This window comes from Schistocerca cancellata, chromosome 4, assembly GCF_023864275.1.
Source record: "Schistocerca cancellata isolate TAMUIC-IGC-003103 chromosome 4, iqSchCanc2.1, whole genome shotgun sequence".
NCBI classification, from domain to species: domain Eukaryota; kingdom Metazoa; phylum Arthropoda; class Insecta; order Orthoptera; family Acrididae; genus Schistocerca; species Schistocerca cancellata.
Genome location: NC_064629.1, coordinates 739,969,004 through 739,996,684, shown reverse-complemented (window position 1 = coordinate 739,996,684; position 27,681 = coordinate 739,969,004). Strand labels below are relative to the sequence as shown.

Genomic DNA, 27,681 nt, shown 5'->3' with positions numbered 1-27,681 from the left:
GATGTGAGCACAGTAGTCTTGTCATCAGGGGCAACTCTTTATTAAAAGCTAGAGGGGCCCATCTCCACGAGAAATATTATAATATTTTATTCTGTGTATTTTTTCAGTATTGTATCAAACAGTTTGAGTATGCTATGATTTTGGTGTAGTACGAGTGACAGAGACTAGAGGAAATTGGGTCCAATTTGTACCTTTCCGAGCATGTACTATTCTTCTCTCATCCCTCCCCTCAGCTCTTTCTTCCACAGTGATGACCTGTTTCCCCTTTCCCACTCAACACAGAGCACCAGAAACAGGTTGTTCATACTCGTTTGAGATGTCTGGCACAGTGACGAGACCTAGCTGCTTCCCTTCCTCACCTCACTTCTCTCCATAGCTCAGCTCCGGACTCTCAGGACCAGCACACGCATACCCCTCTTTCACCGCAGCCCAGCGAATCCTGCTTTCTGTGTTGCATTCCCATTCTTGCGCCCTTGCCCACCTGTCCACAACCATACAGAATGTTTGGGGCCAGACAGCTTGGGTCCGTAGTACCTACCTTTAGCTGCTGTCACATGCCTTACTGCACTGCTTTCACCTCCAACTGCCATTAATCAATGGGAAATGTCGCAAACAGCAAACGAGTTTACCTCTTAGTAGTGTTCCGTATTCTGGAGCAGTGTGGTTGTACTCAAGTATTCTTAATGTGATTTTAAAATGAATGAAATAGATTTTTTTACTAAAAAGACCCATTAATTTATTGAGTATGAAAGAGATACTACACAGGTAGGCTCTCATCAGCCAAAATATTTCATTATGTCTCAACTTGATGGGAAGAACAGAACTTTTTGCAATACATGTTTCGGCAAAAAGCTGTGGTTAACAGTCTGTGAAGAGAAACGGAAGTTATTTTGTTTCTATTGAGTGTTATTTGGTGGAGAAGGATTATGGACAGCAGCTGGCTGTAAGAATTTAAAACATCTAAGTGAATGAATTAAGAAATGTGAGAAAAATGGACTATGTTTAGAAAATGTTTGTAAAGAAGAGTGTTTGGCATCATTAACATTAGTGCTCAGATTGGTTCAGAGTATAAAATGTCAATTCAGAAATATAATGGAGTTAGCTACGAAGAACGGACACATGTTGAACAGAATAGTAGAGTGCTTAATGTTTTGTGAAACTCGTGAGGGCTCACAATGAAAAACAGGAGTCGGCAAACCTTGGTGATTTCTTAGATTTGATAACTCTTCTAGGACAGTGTGTTAGCTGACCACAAAAACAGTTCTAGTACTTCTGTCTGTAAATACAGATCACACATTATACAAAACGAATGTATCAAGTTTACATTAAAGAACTGATTAAAGACATTAACGCTGTCACTTTTGTTTCTGTACAAGCAGGCGAAACAACAGATATTACTTGTGAAAGTCAATGTGTCTTTATACTGTGGCATATTAAGGAAAAGAAACCTGTTGTAAGATTCCCCCCCGCCCGAAATCTGGGTTGTGATGATAGACTGATCTGAATTGGAGCCAGAGGTCTAGTTTAGGTTGAAGGTGACAATGTGGTTGTGATTTGGTAAAGCCAGTGAATGTGAAAGCATAAAATATGGTTATGGTAACAAATTGACTGGTACCAAAGCTTAATGTTTACATCCACACCAAATAGAAAAATGCAAGGGGGTCCAATTCATAACTTTTACCTCCTTTACTTTGAAAATGTTACTGATAGCACAGCATGTGGATTTAGTGAGGGTCTAAAAAGAAGTTGAAACCTTTTAGTGTTCAAGAAAAACTTGTTGCTCTCACATACAGTGGCGCCCCAGTAATGAGTGACAATTGTGGTGTACAGTCTCTGATGCAGAGTACTTAGGCATATGCCAAGTGCATCACCGTTAGGCACCAAATAAATTTGGTTACTGAGAAAGCTTGTAGTAAAAACATAAAGGATGTTGGGTTGTTCTTTGCAAATGTTGCTAGATTTAAAATGTCTTTTCTCTTCATCGCCTTAGCAAAGTGATGTGTTAGAACACTCTGCAACAAGGGAATTTCTCTAGTGTTCAAAGTTTACCGTATACGATTGTACATTTGATAATAAGCATAAGTGTGGTATTGCCAGCCGGTGTGGCCGAGCGCTTCTAGGCGCTTCAGTCCGGAACCGTGCGACCGCTACGGTCGCAGGTTCGAATCCTGTCTTGGGCATGTTTTTGTGTGATGTCCTTAGGTTAGTTAGGTTTAAGTAGTTCTAAGTTCTAGGGGACTGATGACCTCAGATGTTAAGTCCCATAGAGCTCAGAGCCATTTGAACCATAAATGTGGTATTAAGTCAAATGCTTTTCGGAAGTCAAGAAATACTGCATCTATCTAACTGCCCTGATACTGTTTCGTTCATGAATTTCTGCACACTGACTTTGGTACAAGTAACATTCTAAACATATGACAAGAATTCTTTGGGTTTTTTGAGAGGTCATTCAGTAATACTCTGCTATTGTAGTTACTGAAAGTTTCATGCATTTCCCTCTTGTCAGCCAAAGGCATTTCATTCAACATCTCCATATCTATAGCCCTATGCTCTGTTTTACACATATTGTGCCATAGACTATGTTTCTTTACGGTGACTGTCCATCCAGGAAGGCCCTTTCCATTATGAACTGCTCTACCTCATGTTTCTCTATCAAGTGCACTGTCAACTATTCTTCTAAATCTAAGTCACAGTTCTACATGCGGCTCTCCAGACCTAAATGTTTTTAAGTTTCCTATGGAGATACGACAGTACTGCCTCGTTATCTAGTCTGCAGAACTTATAAATCTTTCTACTTGTTTTAACTGCTCTTTGTACTTTGGTAATCATTGTTGCTACAATTGTCGTGGTCACATACCGTTTCTATGTGGTGTGGACGTCCTCAAGGAGATCAGATCTGTTTGTTGCTATTATATCTAATTATTTTTTTTAGTGTGTTCTACTACACAAAATTATCAACAAAACTGCGCATTCCCCCCCTCCCCACACATGCACACACAAGTTGTAGAACAACCTTCGTATGGCTCCACTCTCCATTGTCGCCAAATTTATTCAAGATGGTGGATCCAAGATGGCGGTGATAGATGTGGCAACGTCACAATGACGTCGTGGCGAGAAGTTCAAATTTAGGCTGGAAGATAGGTCAATTGGGCTACCTCCACTAACCTAACCCCATCCCTTCCCCAAGAAAATGGCGGGAAGTTCAAATTCTATCAGGACAATGATACATGCTATGGCTACCTCTGCAAATCTAAGCAAATGGCAGGAAAATAGGTCACTTGGGCTACCTCCACTAACCTGAGGCATTTGACCACCACCTCTTCATAGGAATTGGTGGGAATAGGACTCGGCCTCTACTGAATAGGATGGACATAAGTCTTTATTTAAACAGTCTTCATTTAAACCATTTAAGGCAGTACCTCCATCCAGTGTGTTCACTGTGGGGTCCAGAGTCCAACTGACCAAGTACACAGTACTACCACCAGAGAGTGCTGTCATCCCTCCCGTGACATAATCCAAGATTGCGGTCTGGGGTGGGGGAAATGGCGGGAACCAATAGGAACCCTCAATCCAGTCACGTTTTGACTTCAGCCAGTAAGATGGCAGTATCTGGTAATGTTAGCAGCTCTGGGACCTCACTCTTGCTCAGCCAGCCAGCCAGCAGCAGCAGAAGAAGAAGAAGAAGAAGAAGAAGAAGAAGAACCATGAAGCGTCAACAGCAGTTGCAATCCAACACAGCCCTGCAGAACTGGAAGAAACAGAAAAGTAAGTATCACATATCACATCTTTCTCTGTGGTTAGCATTATTATTACTATTATTATTATTATTATTATTGGTTATTTTCGCATCTTGGTTCGTATGTAATGCTTCCTCATCTTTGTTCAGCAATAGCCGTCGACGCGTCCAAGCCTGCAGGGTCAAGAGCCAACATTCCAATCTCTGCCGCGTCCAGACCTGTAGCAACCTCAGCTGCCATGTTGTCAAGAACTGCACCGACGTCTGGACCTGCGGCAGCAGCAACCTCCAGCATGTCTCAACCTGTAACGACAACGTGGGATCCTGTAGCGCACATAGCCCACTTGCTGGAGCAGGGCAAGGAACTGTGGTTGTCTTTCCCACACATCAGTTTGTGTGATGATTTGCTCCCAACACATCAAATGCTGCTGCTGGTCCTAAACAACAGCAAGATGGAGGACAGTACTGGTCACCAACATATGACCCATCCCAGCAGAACATCCCTGTGCTAGTGCAGCCACAGAGTGCAGATGCAGTGGATAAGGAGGCATCGAGTGTACCCATGTTTTTCAGTTCCACACACAATTTAACTCCCAGTGGAACAAAATGTGTAAACGTTGGTATAGAAGCACATCAGGTCTGGGGCTTGCATGCAAGAATAGAAATTGAAAATGCATTGAAGGGTGTTAAAGTGCTCATTCCAGAGTTCTACTGGGACGAAATACATCGTGCAGAGCGCTGCATCAATCAGCAGATGACTACAGAGCATTATCCTACCCGTTCTCTCCAAGACATTCGCCTTACTGGTGTGACACTATTACAGTAGTGTATGATGACTGTGAAATTGGGTGACAACTTTGATTATCTAAGGCACGCCTCAGTTATGAAGTTATACGATCTGGATACTGTGCTACATCTTGCTTTGGAGAGGTTGAACCGTTGGTTGCCGAGCATAGACTCTGCATACAGTGATGATGTAAACTTCCTGTGTGTGCATAGTGTACATGTTGATGGTTTGAAGCAGTGCCTTTGTTTGCATAAGAACGCTGAATTGAAAGAGAAACTGAATCAAAAGAGCAACAGATTAAATGTACGTGTGAAAAACCTGAGTACTGTGAGGCACCCATTGGCTTGAGGGAGACACGTGCGGAATTTATTGCATGTCAAAAACTTTGTTTGGAAATACTGTTCAGGTGCAAAGAAGAAGATAAAGAAAGAGTCTGTTGATTTTCTTGAAATACTGCATCCTATGTATGATAGTTGAATAAATAATGTATGTATATGCAATCTCAAACCATGTTTGTGTTTTAGTCCATATCTCTCATTATAGTCAAAGTATTGTGCTTATTAATATCCTTATTTTTTCAATGTTGCACCAATTATTCACAAAATGAATGATGAAGTTACTCTTCGTGGGGAAAATATGATTTCTCTGTGTAGCCAATATACACTCCTGGAAATGGAAAAAAGAACACATTGACACCGGTGTGTCAGACCCACCATACTTGCTCCGGACACTGCGAGAGGGCTGTACAAGCAATGATCACACGCACGGCACAGCGGACACACCAGGAACCGCGGTGCTGGCCGTCGAATGGCGCTAGCTGCGCAGCATTTGTGCTCCGCCGCCGTCAGTGTCAGCCAGTTTGCCGTGGCATACGGAGCTCCATCGCAGTCTTTAACACTGGTAGCATGCCGCGACAGCGTGGACGTGAACCGTATGTGCAGTTGACGGACTTTGAGCGAGGGCGTATAGTGGGCATGCGGGAGGCCGGGTGGACGTACCGCCGAATTGCTCAACACGTGGGGCGTCAGGTCTCCACAGTACATCGATGTTGTCGCCAGTGGTCGGCGGAAGGTGCACGTGCCCGTCGACCTGGGACCGGACCGCAGCGACGCACGGATGCACGCCAAGACCGTAGGATCATACGCAGTGCCGTAGGGGACCACACCGCCACTTCCCAGCAAATTAGGGACACTGTTGCTCCTGGGGTATCGGCGAGGACCATTCGCAACCGTCTCTATGAAGCTGGGCTACGGTCCCGCACACCGTTAGGCCGTCTTCCGCTCACGCCCCAACATCGTGCAGCCCGCCTCCAGTGGCGTCGCGACAGGCGTGAATGGAGGGACGAATGGAGACGTGTCGTCTTCAGCGATGAGAGTCGCTTCTGCCTTGGTGCCAATGATGGTCGTATGCGTGTTTGGCGCCGTGCAGGTGAGCGCCACAATCAGGACTGCATACGACCGAGGCACACAGGGCCAACACCCGGCATCATGGTGTGGGGAGCGATCTCCTACACTGGCCGTACACCACTGGTGATCGTCGAGGGGACACTGAATAGTGCACGGTACATCCAAACCGTCATCGAACCCATCGTTCTACCATTCCTAGACCGGCAAGGGAACTTGCTGTTCCAACAGGACAATGCACGTCCGCATGTATCCCGTGCCACCCAACGTGCTCTAGAAGGTGTAAGTCAACTACCCTGGCCAGCAAGATCTCCGGATCTGTCCCCCATTGAGCATGTTTGGGACTGGATGAAGCGTCGTCTCACGCAGTCTGCACGTCCAGCACGAACGCTGGTCCAACTGAGGCGCCAGGTGGAAATGGCATGGCAAGCCGTTCCACAGGACTACATCCAGCATCTCTACGATCGTCTCCATGGGAGAATAGCAGCCTGCATTGCTGCGAAAGGTGGATATACACTGTACTAGTGCCGACATTGTGCATGCTCTGTTGCCTGTGTCTATGTGCCTGTGGCTCTGTCAGTGTGATCATGTGATGTATCTGGCCCCAGGAATGTGTCAATAAAGTTTCCCCTTCCTGGGACAATGAATTCACGGTGTTCTTATTTTAATTTCCAGGAGTGTAGATAGACTATGGGTGCTCATGGCATCAGCTTCTGCAGGTAATACAGCTCATTCGAATGAGGCTGTTTCAATCATCTCTGAGCTTGGAGAGAGAGTATGGAGACAGTAGTTTGAGAACTGCACAAACCAGTATGCAAAACATACCCTCGTAGGCATGTTATGATTAAAGGTTTGGATGCCTTATGGCAAGCTGATCTTGTAGATATAAGGGTATATTCACATGAGAATAATGGATTCAAATATATTTTAATGGTTATTGATACATACTTCAAATTTGCGTGGGCATTACCTGTTAAAACAAAAACGGGTAGAAATGTCGCAGATGTTTTTGAGCGTTTGCTGCAGACAGGGACGAATTGATGCCTAGACAACTTCCAAACCGATCACAGCAGGGAGTTTTAGAATAGGTATTTCAAGACCGTGATGCACCGGTATGGAATACATCACTACTCAACATTCACTCGCCTGAAGGCAAATATCGTGCAGCATCTGAACAGAACAATAAAAGGTCGAATGTGGGTGTGTTTTAACCTTCGCAGCTCATACAAATGGACAGATATCCTCCCAGAAATAATTACTCAGTATAATCGAACCAAACATACCACAATAAAAATGAAACCAATCGACGTTCGAGATAATGGACTCATGGATACGATGTACTATCGCATTAAAATGCTGGATCCACGCAGACAGAAATTTAATGTAGGTGATTTGGTAACTATCTCAAAACACAAGACGGCATTTGAGAATTCATACCTACTGAACTGTTCAACACAGATATTTCCAGTTTCAAAGGTGCAAAGAACGAATCCTAGAACTTGTATATTGAAGGATAGTAAAAGTGAAGAAATTGCAGGCTGCTTCTACACTGAGGAGTTGCAGAAAAGCTCAGAACCGGTTGTGTTTCTTGTGGAGAGAGTCATAAGACGTCAGGGAAATAAAGCACTAGTCAAATGGCTTGGTTTTCCTGCTGCACAAAACAGTTGGATTGACGCTAACGATTTGCTATATAATGGGGCACACAGTCCACAACCACTGTAGTAGCATAACATGTGTACTAGGAGAAGCATTAGAGGAGACGGTGGTATTCTAGACAAACTGCCAGTGTAATTGCACATCCCTGGGTATAACTACTGTGGACTTGGGACACAGATTCAGAAACACTTGGCACAAGGTGATAAGGGGGTTAATCTGCTCGACGAAGCGTGTATGGAACATCACATTGTATACGCCGCAAATAAAGATCTATCAAATCGTCACATTGCAGATAGGATTTTAGCTGATAAGGCTAAGGCGATACAGAGAAGAAAGGATATTGGTATAGGTCAGCGCATCGCAGCATTTGCAGTTGATAAAACCGTGCAAGGAAAAATTAAGTTGGGTGTAGGAGTGATGAATTTCAAGCAGAGTTATGAATTCTGCACGTTTTGCACTAAACAAGGAGGAGGACAAGGTCGGGAAGCAGAGCGGTTTGAAGAACTGTATCCTGACAGCGATGTATGCAGCTAAAAACGCACTTAAGCAGAAAGGCGGGGGAAGAAGAGGAGGAGGATCGGTTAAAGCACCTCGAGTTCTACCAATAACCATGACATCTGACAGTTTTCTTCCATTTCTCATCCCAGCCCTCTCCATGCTCTCGACGGTAGGGTCTCTCGCTGGTGCTGCTGCAGCTATTACATGAATGGTTAAGAACGTGCAAAACTACCAGGCGCAGTTAGAAGAGGCAAGAAGGCATAACCAAATGACGGAAGCCGCAGCCATCGGAAGAGGACTATTATTGAAACTGTATAGGGAAAGGCTTGGTCTATTCATACATTTAAAAAAAGTCCATTTGCGGTCCTACCAGATCGACCACTCACAAATACTGATCTAAAGTGTGTTAGAAACAAATTCAACATTCTATGGTGTGTTTTTGCAGGATACAGTACTGAAAACTATGCTGAAAACAGGTGAATGTGGCATTGTGAATTTAGATGTTGCTGGGAGCCCCAGCACCCACTGGGTATCGTATGTTATGGAGAATGCAGAAAGCATCTACTATTTGGACTCATTTGGTGACCTGCAACCACCAGAAGAATTACAACGATACTTCACCTACACAACACTTGTGTTCTATAACTATCAGTGTAATCAGGACGTTAATACGTATCCCTGTAAACATCTATGCATCATGTTTCTCTTGAAATTTACAAAGAAGCAGCAGCGTGAGGTTTAAACATTCCTTCATCAGTTCAGGTTCAGATGCAATGTCATACACCTTGACATTAAAAGAACGATCATCTGTATTGCATGCAAATTAGTTCCCGCCAATTGATTTGAGCATTGGTGAATGGAGTATTGTATTGATTGGACTGGAGATCTACAACAGCATCCAAAATATCACTGAGACTAACAACAAACTACATCTGGATATTAATGGTGAGAAAGACATTGTGGAAACAGAACCAGATGCAGACAATATCGATGATTTAAACGAAGTCTTAAAAAGGTCTGGAAAATGTATTGAGCTACATGGAAACATCAATACACTTAAATCTGAAATAAGGACTGTAAATGCAACGATTGACTTTAACCAGAAAGGTTAAATAGTGTCTATTGGGTTTCACAAAAGGGCAGGTTTTGAAGGAGGATCCAAGTAAATTGTACAAGTCAGATAAGACTCTGAACATATTTTCCGTCAGCACAATCAGAGTCAAGTGTAACATTGCAACGAACTCCTATCTCAATAATAGTCTGATTCATATTTACGGATTCTTCTCCCCAGTTGCTACGGGGTATAAGATTCTTGAGACCCCTGCCAGTGCAATATACTTTCCAGTGACAGCTCAGTTATTGGACTATTTGGAGCTGCGTATTGTGGACCAGAGTAATCAGCTTGTTGACATTCGCGGTGAGGAAATAATTATGCGATTACATCTAAGGCAGGATGGGCGTATGTGCACGCAATCCACTGCACGTCACTTCGGTACTGAACCCCAAAGTGATAACACGTGCAAACTAAGAGTTTCTTAAATCAGTTAGCTTGGAACCTTGGAATGATGTCTCACTCAATATAACCATTCCAGTAGAGTATGATGAGAGAATTATATGTCAGGAATACTTCTCTCATTAACCTTATGCTTCAACCACATTTAAAAAGAATGATGAAATTAGCGTTGTCATCCAGCACCAAGACGCACTGATGTTTATATGCAAGAGTTTCATATATCTAGACGGGTCATTCAAGAAAACCGACGGCAGCGATACAGTGGGATCCAAGCTAATGTGTAAAGCTTTAGCATTCCTGTTCCAAGAGATAAGCTATGAACTGAGTGGATGTGAAATTGACCGTAAACACAATGTCGGCATAACATCAACCCTGAAAACATATGTCTCTGCATCACCCGCAGATTTGCATAGTTAAGAAAATGTGCGGTGGTTCATTGACGATCAGGAGGATAGAACAGTTGCAGAGTACAAGTGATTTGCTGCATGTGTACATCTAAAAATGCTTATGGGCTATTTTGAGGACATGAGACGGATTATTATGAATGCTAAACAGGAAATCGTACATTAAAGGAGCTCAAGAAGAGAATGTGATCACAATTAGCAAGATAATATGGAGAATGCCCCACATCAATGTATCAGATGAGGAGCGTTTGAAGCTTTTAAAAGTCCGAATTCTGTTACATTTCTGTCACTGACATTTTGCTCGTGGGAGGTTTTCCAGTACCTAATGTTACTGACTGCTAGCAGACAAACATGGCTATTGAGACCTCCCCACAGCTAGAGACACCTAGATTTATCATACTTCGATTTCAGACTGATAGAAGCAGAAATATAGCAAATCATTCCACAGTGTTCAACAATTGCAAGATAACTAATGCCAAAGTCTATGTGAATTCAGACTTCTACCCATATGACATGTATGCAAGGTTTCCTGCTTCTTACTATGAAATTGCTGAAGGAGAGGGAGGAGGGTGTCTACTCAGTCCACAGAAGTTCGTGGAGCGTTCACCGATCATCGTAATAGACTGCTTGAAACAGAATGAGATAATTAAGACTGGGCCTATAGATGTGAGAATTGAATTTGAATCTTTGAGAAATTTCCCAAAGCACACTGCCGTGCATGCTTTAGTTCTACATGACAGTGTGTTCAACTACTGCCTGCTCACCAGTGTTGTACAACGAGCTTTATAAACAAACAGGTGCTGCATCATACCTAGAGCATTTCACAATGGCATTTCAAGGCTTGAACATCACTGCAGACGTACAGGGTTTCTATGATGGTGAGCGTAAACAGTTCATATTGAAAGATGTTGCATTCGCCGCGTACACACAAGAAGTGGGAATAATAGACATTCTCAGGAAACCTAGCACCACTGAGGTCTTTCAAGTATGTGAAGTGTGCTAAGACATGGAAGAGTGTAAAGTGGTTAACACATTTCTACCATGGAATCATTGGGAAAATCCTGGCATACCCTATAAAGATATGGTGACGGCACTTAAATTATTCAATCACGAAAAAGATGTTTGAAAATAGTGTTGCTGTGTCTGCTTATAAAAATGTAAAATTACTTTTAAGTTGAATAAGAAATAAATGAATTTTTCAACCCTGTTCTCACTTCAACAGTGTACAGTCTTAACCACATGCTATGTCTGTGGTTTTCTTCAAGCACAAGACATACAATTTTAGACATGTCTGCTATATATCTTTGGAAGTGGATACGATCAAATGCCTCCTGCTCACATAGCCCAATTTGTGCTGCATGATAGGCGTCATTCCCTGCAACCATTCTATATATTCTGTTACTTCCATGTTAAACTTCACTTCCAAAATAGCATTTATTTTCAGCAAAACTAATGTCATTTGAGACATGCACAGCCTTTATATACGTGTGTGTGTGTGTGTGTGTGTGTGTGTGTGTGTGTGGGAGGGGGGGGGTCGTCTTCAGTCCAGAGACTGGTTTGATGCAGCTCTCCATGCTACTCTATACTGTGCAAGCTTCTTCATTTTCCAGTACCTACTGCAACCTACATCCTTCTGAATCTGCTTAGTGTATTCATCTCTTGGTCTCTCTCTACGATTTTTACCCTCCACGCTGCCCTCCAATACTAAATTGGTCATCCCTTGATGTCTCAGAATATGCCCTACCAACTGATCCCTTCTTCTAGTCAAGTTGTGCCACAGATTTCTCTTCTCTCCAATTCTATTCAATACCTCCTCATTAGTTATGTGATCTACGCATCTAATCTTCAGCATTATTCTGTAGCACCGCATTTTGAAAGCTTCTATTCTCTGCTTGTCTAAACTCTACCATCCACTTTTCACTTCCATACACGGCTACACTCCATACAAATACTTTCAGAAATGACTTCCTGACACTTAAATTTATACTCGATGTTAACAAATTTCTCTTCTTCAGAAACGCTTTCCTTACCGTTGCCAGTCTACATTTTATATCCTCTGTACTTCGACCATCATCAGTTATTTTTCTCCCCAAATATCAAAACTCATTTACTACTTTAAGCGTCTAACTTTTTAATCTAATTCCGGCAGCATCACCTGATTTAATTAGACTACATTCAATTATCCTCGTTTTGCTTTTGTTGATGTTCATCTTATATCCTCCTTTCAAGACACTGTCCATTCCGTTCAGCTGCTCTTCCAGGTCCTTTGCTGTCTCTGACAGAATTGCAATGTCATCAGTGAACCTCAAAGTTTTTATTTCTTCTCCATGGATTTTAATTCCTACTCTGAATTTTTCTTTTGTTTCCTTTACTGCTTGCTCATTGTACAGATTGAATAACATGAGGGATAGACTACAACCCTGTCTTACTCCCTTCCCAACAAGTGCTTCCCTTTCACGCCCTTCGACTCTTATAACTGCCATCTGGTTTCTGTACAAATTGTAAATAGCCTTTCGCTGCTTGTATTTTACCCCGGCCACCTTCAGAATTTGAAAGAGAGTATTCCAGTCAACATTGTCAAAAGCTTTCTTTAAGTCTACAAATGCTAGAAACAAAGGTTTGCCTTGCATTAATCTATTTTCTAAGATAAGTCGTAAGGTCAGTATTGCCTCACGTGTTCCAACATTTCTACGGAATCCAAACTGATCTTCCCCGAGGTCAGCGTCTACTAGTTTTTCCATTAGTCTGTAAAGAATTCGTTTTAGTATTTTGCAGCTGTGGCTTATTAAACTGATAGTTTGGTAATTTTCACATCTGTCAACACCTGATTTCTTTGGGATTGGAATTATTATATTCTTCTTGAAGTCTGAGGGTATTTCGCCTGTCTCATACATCTTGCTCACTAGATGGTTTTGTTAGGCCTGGCTCTCCCAAGGCTGTCATTAGTTCTAATGGAATATTGTCTACTCCCAGGGCCTTGTTTCGACTTAGGTTACTCAGTGCTCTGTCGAACTCTTCACACAGTATCATATCTCTTATTTCATCTTCATCTACATTCTCTTCCATTTCCATAATATTGTCCTCAAGAACATCGCCCTTGTATAGACCCTCTATATACTCCTTCCACCTTTCTGCTTTCCGTCCGCAGCTCGTGGTCGTGCGGTAGCGTTCTCGCTTCCCACGCCCGGGTTCCCGGGTTCGATTCCCGGCGGGGTCAGGGATTTTCTCTGCCTCGTGATGACTGGGTGTTGTGTGCTGTCCTTAGGTTAGTTAGGTTTAAGTAGTTCTAAGTTCTAAGGGACTGATGACCATAGATGTTGAGTCCCATAGTGCTCAGAGCCATTTGAACCATTTTTCTGCTTTCCCTTCTTTGCTTAGAACTGGCTTTCCATCTTCTGAGCTCTTGATATTCATGCAAGTGGTTCTCTTGTCTCCTAAGGTCTCTTTAATTTTCCTGTAGGCAGTATCTATCTTACCCCGAGTGATATGATATGCGCCTCTACATCCTTACATTTGTCCTCTAGCCATGCCTGCTTAGCCATTTTTCACTTCCTGTCGATCTCATTTTTGAGACGTTTGTATTCCCTTTTGCCTTCTTCATTTACTGCGTTTTTATATTTTCTTTCATCAATTAAATTCAATATTTCTTCTGTTACCCAAGGATTTATATTAGCCCTCATCTTGATCCTCTGCTACCTTTACTATATCATCTCTCAAAGCTACCCATTCTTCTTCTACTGTATTTCTTTCCCCCATTCTTGTCAATTGTTCCCTTATGCTCTCCCTGAAGCTGTCTACAACCTCTGGTTCTTTCAGATTATCCAGTTCCCATCTTCTCAAATTCCAATCTTTTTGCAGTTTCTTCAGTTTTAATCTACAGTTCATAACCAATAGATTGTGGTCAGAGTCCACATCTGCCCCTGGAGATGTCTTACAATTTAAAACCTGGTTCCTGAATCTCTACCATTATATAATCTATCTGAGACCTTCCAGTATCTCCAGGCTTCTTCCATGTATACAACCTTCGTTTATGATTCTTGAACCAAGTGTTAGCTGTGATTAAGTTATGCTCTGTGCAGAATTCTACAAGGCGGCTTCCTCTTTCATTCCTTAACCCCATTCCATATTCACCTATTACGTTTCCTTCTCTTCCTTTTCCTACTATTGAGTTCCAGTCACACATGACTATTAAATTTTTGTCTCCCTTCACTATCTGAATAATTTCTTTTATCTCATCATACATTTTATCAATCTCTTCGTCATCTGCAGAGCTAGTTGGCATGTAAACATGTACTAGTGTGGTAGGCGTGGGCTTCGTATCTATCTTGGCTACTCCTGCATTACCCCTATTTGGTTTTGTATTTATAACCCTGTATTCACCTGACCAGAAGTCTTGTTCCTCCTGCCACCGAACTTCACTAATTCCCACTATATCTAACTTTATATACATATACATACATAATGCAAGAGGGGATAGGGCTTTTTGTAAATAACAACAACAACATAGACGTATGGTGAATAATTTTTTCTTTGTTTATTCAGTTCACGCACATACAGTATAGTTCTTGAGGTACAGTAAAATTCTTGAGGCACAATATAGTATTCTTGAGGTATAAATTGACTCTGCTATTCCAATGCAGAAATACTTTTAACTTACTCGCTGCAACAGTAACATTGGTAGGAAATTTTTTGTTTATAAATCTACATTAAAAACTAATGCGGGGACACTTTCTTTACTACAACTAAATTCCACAGCCCCAGTAGCATAGCTTTTACAATAATTCTAACGGACCTCGCACGCTTAGAATCTAATTTCAACTGTCCCCAATAGCAAAGGTTTTACAATAACAATTCTGATTTACTGTGAGCTCATATATATAGGCTACACAAAAGTTGTACATGAACAAATACATCAATGTATAACTTTTTTCTGTTTTTGCTTTTTTTTATACTTTTAAATTTTTCTTTCTTTCACACACATGGTGTGCATATATAAATGCAAATATTGTTATTTTTCTTCTTATCCGGTCATACTACTACTCTGCAGACTCTCTCTCTCTCTCTCTCTCTCTCTCTCTCTCTCTCTCTCTCTCTCTCTCTCTCTGTAACTCAGAGCCCCCACCCCTTCTCTCACTACAAGTGAGTAGTGTGAGTACGGGAGAGTTTCAACCACATCATCACGAATGACCCTTTTATCATCATGAGGCGACAGACTGATTTTAGACTGCAGCACAGTGTACACCTTATGTCCTCTCGATCAAATACTGGTCTGCTGTACCATGTGCGGTGGCTGCGATAGAGCACCTTGAACACCATTGTACAGACACTACAAGTAGTCTTCGATAGAGAGGGCTCTCACTGCCATATGACACACACCCTTAGCCTGCCTCTGGGTGGCACCTTCCAATGTGCAATACGTATACAGTTTTGAGCGTAGACCCACAAATTCCAAAATTGACAATCCATTCGTCTCGTCCTTCATAAGACCGGGACGTCCTTGTTCTGTGGAGTAATACCATAAGGATTATCGGCCGTGTATGAGGACATGTCTAATTCATTACCGTGGCCCCTCATTACATCATATGGTTCGCAGTTCTTCACCCAATAGATGAAGCTGTCTGTATCCATGTAAGGTAATTTAGGATCTGCGAAATGAGTTTTCGCAAACTCATAATGAAAGCAGTACATGTAGAGTTTGGACAGGTTTAGTATGCACATCCCCACATAAATAGGTTTTGTAAACTCTACTGCAGTCTTCGCCATCTCCACAGCAACAAAGTTCAAGGGATGCGTTGAACCTGTCACCCATCTGTGGGTTATTTGCCTTCGCGTGCCTATGGACACATTAACAAAGTCCCCCACAGATCGCTCAGTAATTCAATGCTGCACTTCATTTTCTTGACATTGCGTCCCAAGACAAACCAGGTGCCGTATAATAAAAGGCGGGATCCAGAGAATATGTGGTCATGCGTATACTCTGGAATTTCTCGAAAACGTCCACAAGCAAGCGCACTTCTGCCGTGCATACTCTCCTAAAGTTGAAGTATTGAATTACCACCAGACATTCACGGCCTGCTGATACTCTGCATCCATTATGGCATCACCTGTAAGGTTAGTTGAGAATGCAATTATGTGGGGTAGCCTGGTTTCGTTGAGTTTCCCATACTATCTGCATACTTATATGGGGAAAACCCTCTTCCTAGTCACAAGTTGAAACTTTTCCTCGTCGGGAAATACAGCTCGAGTGATATGCATATCCTCCCGAGGTAGAGTTTCATGAGTGGCACCTGCATAAAATGTAGCGTATCAAGGAAGTGAAGCGTAATTCTTGGCGTCATTCATTTGGAGAATGAAATGTATTTCTTGACACTCTCAGGTAGGACACTGACCTGATTTTTCTCCCAACCGAAATCAGCCAAGTGCTCATCTAGAAAGTGAGCGTCATACCCACTTAAATTATAAAAGAAAATGGGCATGTGTCGTGGTAGCTGATACTTTAAATTGCGCGCTTTGCGAAATGCGCCACGGAACTTCCCCATAAGATGACAGTGGTCCTGCCAGAACCTTCCGCTTTTCTGTCTAACGACAGTCCACAAATATAACAATCAACCGCGTTATTATACAAATCTTCATTCTCCTTCGATTTGGTCATGGGCACATTCTTGCCGTAAAGCTTATTAACCTCCCCTGAAAATTTTTATGTCTCAGTGAGCAGCTAAACTGCAGGATTATCCCCGACATAAGATTTGTACTGATCCCCGACATAAGATTTGAAGCGGTTAAGACTGGAATTATATGATGATACAGTTTGGTACGCTGCCCCATATGATACGTGTTTTTCTGTAAATGTGGTGTGTGAAGCTGTAGGGTCACATTCACAACAGGTCACAGGAGCAAGGAGGCATTCAAAGTCAGCGTGCACTACAAACAGGCATCGCTCCTGGTGGTGAGCATTGTTGAACTTCATGAAATTGTGTTGCTCTGTAGGCATAGTAACATGTAGCGGGTCCTTGGAAGCACAGTTTGCTCGATGCACTGCTAATAATTCGTCTGAGGAGAAATAATTGAGGCACTTTAAGCAAATATGTTTTACACAATGATCAGATGATAGTTGGGAGGAAAGGAGTCAGGACATGTCTTTGATCCAAACATAGTGATAATTATCACCTTCAGAGAAGAGCAGCACGTTTACATGCAGCTCATGGTTTTTTTTAGAAATGGAGGGGGCCGACGATAGAATGCATGCGTTGCTCATTGGACTTGCTTTTCTTCTCCATAAACATGAACTGATATGCCGGTATTCTGCGCCTCAAATTTAGGTATGCCCTGGATCTTGACCCACGAATATTACCACCTACATGGTATGTACTCGGACGCTCAGGATGGTCCCTTCGATCGTACTTTCTTTCGCCAGCCAGGATAGACCACACAATACAAGCCTGATCGTTTCTATTTTCTACATTAATGCATGGCCTCTTGTCAGCTGTATCTGTTGGACGCTTGATATAGCTTGACCCTCGATTCACCGGTTCATAGACCTGTGTATGGATGTCCGGGTGTAGTATTCGGCTGAGTGCTTTACCTGCCCCTCTGACTTCCATCTTGGAAAACCGGGCCACTATAGCACTCGAGGTGGATTTACGAAACCACTCAGCGATTGACGTGCTCCACGTTATCACGCCATCCCCCCCCCCCCCCAAAGATAATGAAGAGTTCTCTCTTCAACACCAGACTCAACTTTGGGACAGTGCGATAATTCGATGCAAAGCACCACACTGCATTTAATGGCGGGATATCGTGGATCGTTGACTACCTTGAGGAGCTCTGTTTCCATGACAGGAAGGCACGCCCTTAGAAAACCAACAGGGTTGCGGTACCCTCCTGCCGGGTTCTCGATCCTCGTGAACGAGTTTCGCTCCTCAAAAGCGGTTGCAATCACGGAGTATTCTGACTGCGGTATGGTATTGCTGACCTGATATCCTCCAATTAAAGGACGGGGGATAGAACTGCCACCAGCCACAGGATCACATATATTAGTATTAATGCTGTTTTGAATCCACCCCGTTGATGATGGTGTTGGGGAGGGGCAAATCGGTATGCGGTGAGGCACACATACCTTACGTTTACTCCGATTCCAACATGGCTCATACGATGATGACGACGACGACGACGACGATGGAGGAGGATGTTACGGTGCTACCGGGTCAGGCTGCAGCGATGGCTCCCGATGCTGTTGTAAAGCTGACACGGTAACTTGAGGGGTGGTGGTGGTTCGTTGCTCGGCCCACGGACGCCAAAGCGGGGGTACCGGGGCAGCAGCTTCCCGCGCAGCGAGTAGCAGTGCCCTTATAGGCGAGGCGCGCCTTACAGGGCGCGTCACACCGTGTTGAGGTTGCTGAGACGCGGCTGCTGTAGAAGAAGAGATAAACTAAATAATAGTTAGGTACATTGCTTACTGCTGCTGGCACGGTGAAAGAAATAACTCTGACGATCACATGGTTATAAGCAGAGTGAGTAATTACCCTTTTGCGCTCTGGCTCCAGGGCATTAACACTTAATCAGCCAACTCCACTGCACCCTCAAAAAAGTCATCAACAAACAAGATATATAAACCGATTTGTTACAGAAAAAACTTTCTACACTACTACCAGAGACACGTACAAACGTAATCTTTTTTTAAGCTTACAAGTATCCTGCTTGGGCATCTCATTATTTACTGGAGGCTGTTCCTGCATCTGCTGTTGAGCAGCCTCCAGCGGCCTGTCCAACAAATCTTAACTCCTCTAGAGCTGTTCCTGAAACAGGACGAGACGTAATTTTAGTTATTTTACTTGTCGAATTACACACAAAGATCACACATGTATATTTTTTCCTATAATTACGTGAGTGTTGTGGCTGGTTATCCACAGCTGGAGGCTGTTCCATGTAGCGTTGCTGCTGCTGCAGTAGATAGATGTTTTCAGCCCCCAACTCTGCCTCCAGCTCAGTTTGCTTCAAGTGAGCTAGAGGAACAAAAGAAAAGTATTAAATAAGAAAATTTTGAATCTCTGCTATACAAGAACAAATTACAATGAAAATTATACTCACACGCCAATTCTGACTGTGAACCCAACACAGGAGGCTGGACTAAGAGTGTCTGCCACGGTCCAGCCCCCTCCTGTTTCTCCTCACACTCCAAGACAAAATCCTGGAGTTGTACTATAACAAGAAGACGGAATTAATAAGGCGAATTTAACATACACACACACAAATTTATACTCAGAATAGAAATCACTTGGTAATCATGTCTCCAGAACTCTATGCCTCTTGCTGCTACACTCTAAAGCGTTGCTGCAGCTACCTCTCTTCATCTTGCGGAGAGAAAAGAACAAGTACACACACAGAGACGATGGAACGCACACCAAGGCGGTCAGCAGTGGACCGAGGACAATGGAGGTTGGTTGTGGGTTTACATATAGACCAAGGTGACCAATGAGAGAGCTTCATTTGAATGTTCAGCCAATCAGAAGCTATTATCGAACATCACTATTTCTGGAAACGCCCTCTCTCTCTCTCTCTCTCTCTCTCTCTCTCTCTCTCTCTCCCGGGATGGTTCCTTTGAAAGGGCACGGCCGATTTCCTTCCCCATCCTTCCCTCACCCGAGCTTGCGCTCCGTCTCTAATGACCTCGTTGTCGACGGGACGTTAAACACTAATATCCTCCTCCTCCTCCTCTCTCTCTCTCTCTCTCTCGCTCTCGCTCTCTCTCTCTGTTTACTGTTTCTGAGACGTATGTTGAAAGCTTGATATTACGATTTCCGGAAAGGGTAACACATGATGCCTCGTTAGGACCATCAGGAAGAATGCAATCGGTGCTATTTTGGGCTATTTTCGTTAACAGTTCCTGTTAGGACAGGAATTTCCTTTCAGATAAGCTGAGGCGTCACGAAAGCTACAACAAAAACGAGGGTTAACTATTTCTGTGAAAGTTTACCAATTCTTAGGAGGGGTTGATAAGTAATGGACAGGCTGTACTGTTAGGATCGCAAGGGAGAAAGCAGTTGATGTTATTCTGGGCTGTTTTCGTTAAGGGGTCCTGTTAGGACAAGAATTTGCATTCAGACTACCCGAGATGTCACAAAAGCTACAACAAAAGCGACGGTTAACTATTTCTATGACACTTTACCAATTCCGAGAAGGGACTGATAAGTAATGGACGGGGTGTCCCGTTAGGATCGCGAGGGAGAAGTAGTCGATGTTATTCTGGGAAGCATTGGAACATATTTCTATAGCGTGACCTATGACGTCAGTATCCACAGGTAGAGAGGTTTCGCGCCAACAACAGTAAACATGCACACGCAGCCCAGAGGGTGACTTGGCGCCTATTTTCATAGACATACGATGTCAGTGTAACACTCGAAGAACTCACAATGTAGACGCGACTTTCACCTGCCGTCGGCAGCGGTGTGAGAGCGATGGCTCGCGCTCCGGCGCTGGCTTACGTCCGGCTGGTCCTGCAAAGCATGTGCACGCATTGGAACAGTTCGCTGGTATTTTGCGTTTCTTACGCGCACTGAATGTTTGTGCACTGCATTATTTTCGGCTGCTTATGCGTTGTGAGCTTGTCTGCAGAGCGTTTTACATGGATTATTTTGACAATTTACTAGTTCAAAATGTGTGAGATCTTATGGGACTTAACTGCTAAGGTCATCAGTCCCTAAGCTTACACAGTACTTAACCTAAAGTATCGTAAGAACAAACACACACACCCATGCCCGAGGGAGGACTCGAACCTCCGCCGGGACCTGCCGCACAGTCCATGACTGCAGCGCCTTAGACCGCAATTTACTAGTTGTTTGCATGTCTGTAGGCTGTGCAATGCATTATTTCGACAGTTTACAATTAGCAAGCATGTTTGCAGAGCGTTATACATGCATTATTTTCGACAATTTGCGAGTTGTTTACGTGTCTGTACATCAGTGTACTGCATTATTTCGGCGATTTACGATTAGTTTGCGTGTCTGTACATCAGTGTACTGCATTATTTCGACAGTTTACGAGTAGTTTGCCGGTCTGAAGACTATTTACTGTGTAATAAACTACGTGAAGTTCGTCTCTAAATAAATAAAGTACACTTGTTCCTCTCTCCAGCAGCCCAACACAGGCCTGCCAGTCCACCCCCTCCCCCCCCGACCGCCATCTTGGTTTACATCATGGGAGGGACGATGGTGCCCTCTGGTCACGCTACTGTGCCCTCTGGTGCCGGTACTGTGTACTAGGTCAGTTGGACTCTGGACCTCGTGGTGATCACACTGGATGAAGGTACTGCCTCTTTCTTTAAATAAAGACTGCCTGCAGAATAAAGACTTATGCACATCCTATCCAGCACAGGCCGAGTCCTTTTCCCACCAATTCCTAGGAATTGGCGGTCGGATGACTTAGGTTTTTGGAGGTAGCCCAATTGACCTTTTTCCCCAACAAATTTTGAACTTCCCGCCATTTTCTAGGAGAGGGGAGGGGTTAGGTTAGTGGAGGTAGCCCAATCGATCTATCTTCCCACCAAAATTAGAACTTCCCGCCATGACTACATTGCAACGTTGCCATACCTATCGCCACAATCTTGGGTCCGCCATATTGAATAAATTTGGCAACAATGGAGAGTGGGGCCATACGAAGGGTGTTGTACTACTACTACCACACACACACACACACACACACACACACACACACACACACACACACACACACACACAGAGAGAGAGAGAGAGAGAGAGAGAGAGAGAGAGAGAGAGAGAGAGAGAGAGAGCGCTCTTGATGATGTTGTGTGTGTTTCACAACTGAATGTCCAGTTCTTCACTCCATAGACTCTGATGTTGCTAGCAGGAAATCTTCACTATCGTGATATGCTTGAATCCAGCAGTCACTGACGATGTGATGTACAGTCTGGCATGGGGTTCCACAGTCACAGTCTGCATTTGACAGCATGTTCCACTTGTGAACTGCTTCTTTGCACATGTCATTGCCCGTTCGGATGCGATGTGGGCAGTCCCAAGTCTTACGTGATAGGTGAGATCCACATGGGAGCTTAGCACGTGTGAATATATTGTGCGGGTGCACATTTGTTACGGTTTCTCGCCGACCTTTCCATTCTTCAAAAGGTTTAAAAGCTCTGGTAAGCGTGTCAAAAGCATCACGCAGCTTCTAGAGAAGCTACACGGTCATCAATGGTACCTGTTCTTCCGAGAATAGTTACTATCTTCATATATATAGTTCAAGGCTACCCAGCCATTGGGCTTCGTCTGTGCGAATGCGCACAGGTTGTCCGAACTCTTATGGGGATCGTCACCTTAGTGTGCGCGAGTAATGAGTGGATGGGCAAATATCTATTAGGTACGTTACGTATGTGGATTGTGGACAGTTGGGAATGTGGGCCTCACGGGAAGCGTGCAAGGGATAAGTCCCTGCACTCGCGCTATTCATCTGTGTCCTCGGTAGCTCAGATGGATAGAGCGTCTGGCATGTAAGCAGGAGATCCCAGGTTCGAGTCCCGGTCGGGTCACACATTTTCAGTTGTCCCCATCGAAGTACACTCCTGGAAATGGAAAAAAGAACACATTGACACCGGTGTGTCAGACCCACCATACTTGCTCTGGACACTGTGAGAGGGCTGTACAAGCAATGATCACACGCACGGCACAGCGGACACACCAGGAACCGCGGTGTTGGCCGTCGAATGGCGCTAGCTGCGCAGCATTTGTGCACCGCCGCCGTCAGTGTCAGCCAGTTTGCCGTGGCATACGGAGCTCCATCGCAGTCTTTAACACTGGTAGCATGCCGCGACAGCGTGGACGTGAACCGTATGTGCAGTTGACGGACTTTGAGCGAGGGCGTATAGTGGGCATGCGGGAGGCTGGGTGGACGTACCGCCGAATTGCTCAACACGTGGGGCGTGAGGTCTCCACAGTACATCGATGTTGTCGCCAGTGGTCGGCGGAAGGTGCACGTGCCCGTCGACCTGGGACCGGACCGCAGCGACGCACGGATGCACGCCAAGACCGTAGGATCATACGCAGTGCCGTAGGGGACCGCACCGCCACTTCCCAGCAAATTAGGGACACTGTTGCTCCTGGGGTATCGGCGAGGACCATTCGCAACCGTCTCCATGAAGCTGGGCTACGGTCCCGCACACCGTTAGGCCGTCTTCCGCTCACGCCCCAACATCGTGCAGCCCGCCTCCAGTGGTGTCGCGACAGGCGTGAATGGAGGGACGAATGGAGACGTGTCGTCTTCAGCGATGAGAGTCGCTTCTGCCTTGGTGCCAATAATGGTCGTATGCGTGTTTGGCGCCGTGCAGGTGAGCGCCACAATCAGGACTGCATACGACTGAGGCACACAGGGCCAACACCCGGCATCATGGTGTGGGGAGCGATCTCCTACACTAGCCGTACACCACTGGTGATCGTCGAGGGGACACTGAATAGTGCACGGTACATCCAAACCGTCATCGAACCCATCGTTCTACCATTCCTAGACCGGCAAGGGAACTTGCTGTTCCAACAGGACAATGCACGTCCGCATGTATCCTGTGCCACCCAACGTGCTCTAGAAGGTGTAAGTCAACTACCCTGGCCAGCAAGATCTCCGGATCTGTCCCCCATTGAGCATGTTTGGGACTGGATGAAGCGTCGTCTCACGCGGTCTGCACGTCCAGTACGAACGCTGGTCCAACTGAGGCGCCAGGTGGAAATGGCATGGCAAGCCGTTCCACAGGACTACATCCAGCATCTCTACGATCGTCTCCATGGGAGAATAGCAGCCTGCATTGCTGCGAAAGGTGGATATACACTGTACTAGTGGCGACATTGTGCATGCTCTGTTGCCTGTGTCTATGTGCCTGTGGTTCTGTCAGTGTGATCATGTGATGTATCTGACCCCAGGAATGTGTCAATAAAGTTTCCCCTTCCTGGGACAATGAATTCACGGTGTTCTTATTTCAATTTCCAGGAGTGTATATAAAAAACACCTGTCGGCAGCTGAGGATTTCAATTAGTTATAATTTATTCTAGGGAAGCTGCACGGTCATCAATGGTACCTGTTCTTCCGAGAACAAAAAAAAAAAAGAAAAAAATGGTTCAAATGGCTCTGAGCACTATGGGACTTAACATCTGAGGTCATCAGTCCCCTAGAACTTAGAACTACTTAGACCTAACTAACCTAAGGACATCACACACATCCATGCCCGAGGCAGGATTCGAATCTGCGACCTTAGCGGTCGCGCGGTTCCAGACTGTAGCGCCTAGAACCGCTCGGCCACTTCGACCGGCTTTCAAGAACAGTTACTATCTTTATATACAGTATGGTCCATTGATAGTGACCGGGCCAAATATCTCACGAAATAAACATCAAACGAAAAAACTACAAAGAACGAAACTCGTCTAGCTCGAAGGGCGAAACCAGATGGCGCTATGGTTGGCCCGCTAGATGGCGCTGCCATAGGTCAAACGGATATCAACTGCGTTTTTTTTTTTAAATAGGAACCCCCATTTTTATTACATATTCTTGCAGTTTGTAAAGAAATATGAATGTTTTAGTTGGACCACTTTTTTCGCTTTGTGATAGATGGCGCTGTAATTGTCACAAATGTATAAGTACGTGGTATCACGTAACATTCCACCAGTGCGTACGGTATTTGCTTCGTGATACAATACCCGTGTTAAAATTGACCGTTTACCAATTTCGGAAAAGGTCGATATCGTGTTGATGTATGGCTATTGTGATCAAAATGCCCAACGGGCGTGTGCTATGTATGCTGCTCGGTAACCTGGACGACGACATCCAAGTGTCAGGACCGTTCGCCGGATAGTTACGTTATTTAAGGAAACAGGAAGTGTTCAGCCACATGTGAAACGTCAACCACGACCTGCAACAAATGATGATGCCCAAGTAGGTGTTTTAGCTGCTGTCGCCGCTAATCCGCACATCAGTAGCAGACAAACTGCGCGAGAATCGGGAATCTGAAAAACGTCGGTGTTGAGAATGCTACATCAACATCGATTGCACCCGTGCCATATTTCTGTGCACCAGGAATTGCACGGCGACGACTTTGAACGTCGTGTACAGTTCTGCCACTGGGAACAAGAGAAATTACGGGACGATGACAGATATTTTGCACGCGTTCTATTTAGCGACGAAGCGTCATTCACCAACCGCGGTAACGTAAACCGGCATAATATGCACTATTGGGTAACGGAAAATCCACGATGGCTGCGACAAGTGGAACATCAGCGACCTTGGCGGGTTAATGTATGGTGCGGCATTATGGAAGGAAGAATAATTGGCCCCCATTTTATCGATGACAATCTAAATGTTGCAATGCATGCTGATTTCCTACGTAATGTTCTACCGATGTTACTACAAGATGTTTCACTGCATGACAGAATGGCGATGTACTTCCAACATGATGGATGTTCGCCACATAGCTCGCGTGCGGTTGAAGCGGTATTGAATAGCATATTTCATGACAGGTGGATTGGTCGTCGAAGCACCGTACCATGTCCCGCGTGTTCACCGGATCTGACGTCCCTGGATTTCTTTCTGTGGGGAAAGTTGAAGGATATTTGCTGTCGTGATCCACCGACAACGCATGTGCGATCATTACGGAAGGCGAACTACTCGCTGTTGAGAGGAATGTCGTTACAAGTATTGCCAAATGCATTGAGGTTGACGGACATCATTTTGAGCATTTATTGCATTAATGTGGTATTTACCAGTAATCACGCTGTAACAGTATGCGTTCTCAGAAATGATAAGCTCACAAAGGTACGTGGATCACATTGGAACAACCGAAATAAAATGTTCGAACCTACCTACGTTCTGTATTTAAATTTAAAAAACCTACCTGTTACCAACTGTTCGTCTAAAATCGTGAGCCATATGTTTGTGACTATTACAGTGCCATCTATCACAAAGCGAAAAAAGTGGTCCAACTGAAACATTCATATTTCTTTACGTACTACACGAATATGTAATAAAAAATCGGGCTTCCTATTTTAAAAAAAGTAGTTTATATCCGTTTGACCTATGGCAGCGCCATCTAGCGGGCCAACCATAGCGCCATCTGGTTTACCCCTTCAAGCTAGACAAGTTTCGTTCTTTATAGTTTTTTCGTTTGACCGTTATATCGTGAGATTTTTGGCCCGGTCACGATCAGTGGACCAAATGGTTCAAATGGCTCTGAGCACTATGTGACTTAACTTCTGAGGTCATCAGTCGCCTAGAACTTAGAACTAATTAAACCTAACTAACCTAAGGACATCACACACATCCATGCCCGAGGCAGGATTCGAACCTGCGACCGTAGCGGTAGCTCGGTTCCAGACTGTAGCGCCTAGAACCGCACGGCCACTCCGGCCGGCAATCAGTGGACCACCCTGTACATAGCTTGGTATGATGGTTTTTCATCCAGACAGGTGCACCATATTCAACACTTGAGTGTACCAAACCCAACGCTGAAGAACACAGGGTGGTTGCTGAGGATCTCCAGGTAGATCCACATAACTTATGGAGGATACTGTTAAGAGTCTGCAATTTCTGAGCTAGGTTCAGAAGATGTTGCTTGGAGAACAGTATTTGGTTCAAAATGATGGCTAGATATTTTGGGTGCCAATTATGATGATGAACTCCGTCTCTGAAACTTATTTTCAGTTTCACTTTCCCATATGCTTATATAAATGGAAGAAAATGTTTTGTTCACACTGAGTTGGAGTCTCCAGAATTTGAACTAGTTGCCAGCATAGACAAGTCTTTGATCAGCATATCTTACATCTGCTCCAGTTCTTTATGTTGCATGGCAGGGACCAAGTTGTTGGTATAGCAGAAATTTTCGATGAAGTTTCGGGAAGGTCAGATATGTACGAGTTAAACAGTAATGGTTAGCGAACTGATTCTTTGGTCAATCCATTGTTGAGCTTCCTCTCCTTGCTTATGTTGCCTCCAGTTATTACCAGGAAACTTCCGATCAGTTAAGATACTGCTAACAAGTCACGCCACGATTGTGCAGGGTATAATTTAAAGTTAATAGATTACATCTTCCCGCCTCGTACTGTCGAAGCCAGCAGTGAGATCAGAAAATTATGCTGATGTTTTGCGCTTCATTTACAATTCTGCTTCTATGAAGGTTGTAAGAGACAGCACTTGCTCGCAGTAGGTATGCCCTGGTAATATGTTGTAGGATAGTATTATTTATTATTTTATAGGCATGCCTTTCAAATCTTTCAGATAACTTGTAACTGCAGCTAAGAAGGGCTATGGGCAGTAGCTTTCTTCCTGTAGGTTTCAAAATAGAAATTATCTTCGCCTTCTTAAACTCCGATGGTAGGTGACTAGGCAGCAGAATGTCATATTTCTATCATGAGTGGGCTTTCGAACAATCTCTTTTAGGTGTTCTCAGGGAACACATGTAGTAATGTTTCGCAAGACGTCTTGCCACGCCCACTACCTACAGAACTATAATTTTCCCGATTGAGTGATGGATGATTAAAGTCTCCTCCAGTGATGACAGTAATATTAGGGAACTTCCATACTAATGAACTTACGTTTTCTATAAAATTTTTGGTTACATGTGGTAGGGAGTCTGGTGATCGATAGGATTTGATTATAAATCTATCCTTGATATTGGTTTTTTTCCAGACAATCTCGCATTCTAC

General features: G+C 44.1%; 2 protein-coding genes across 4 annotated transcripts in view; both read left to right on the top strand.

The window, feature by feature from the left end:
• The window catches only part of LOC126183880 (mothers against decapentaplegic homolog 3-like), a 216,129-nt gene that overhangs the window by 34,916 nt on the left and 153,532 nt on the right, over positions 1–27,681 (top strand). The gene's annotated exons all lie outside the window — the stretch shown is intronic.
• On the top strand, positions 3,671–4,880 carry LOC126183881 (uncharacterized). Its single transcript, XM_049926186.1, has 2 exons — positions 3,671–3,765; positions 3,887–4,880. Exons 1-2 carry the CDS (start codon positions 3,705–3,707, stop codon positions 4,246–4,248), a joined length of 423 nt encoding a protein of 140 aa, XP_049782143.1. The 5' UTR covers positions 3,671–3,704; the 3' UTR covers positions 4,249–4,880.

Excerpts from the sequence above, each read along its gene's own strand:
- LOC126183881 (XM_049926186.1), top strand. The coding sequence starts at position 3,705 with ATGAAGCGTCAACAGCAGTTGCAATCCAACACAGCCCTGCAGAACTGG. Across the intron at positions 3,766-3,886 it reads GAACTGGAAGAAACAGAAAA|CAATAGCCGTCGACGCGTCC; the intron begins GTAAGTATCACA and ends ATCTTTGTTCAG.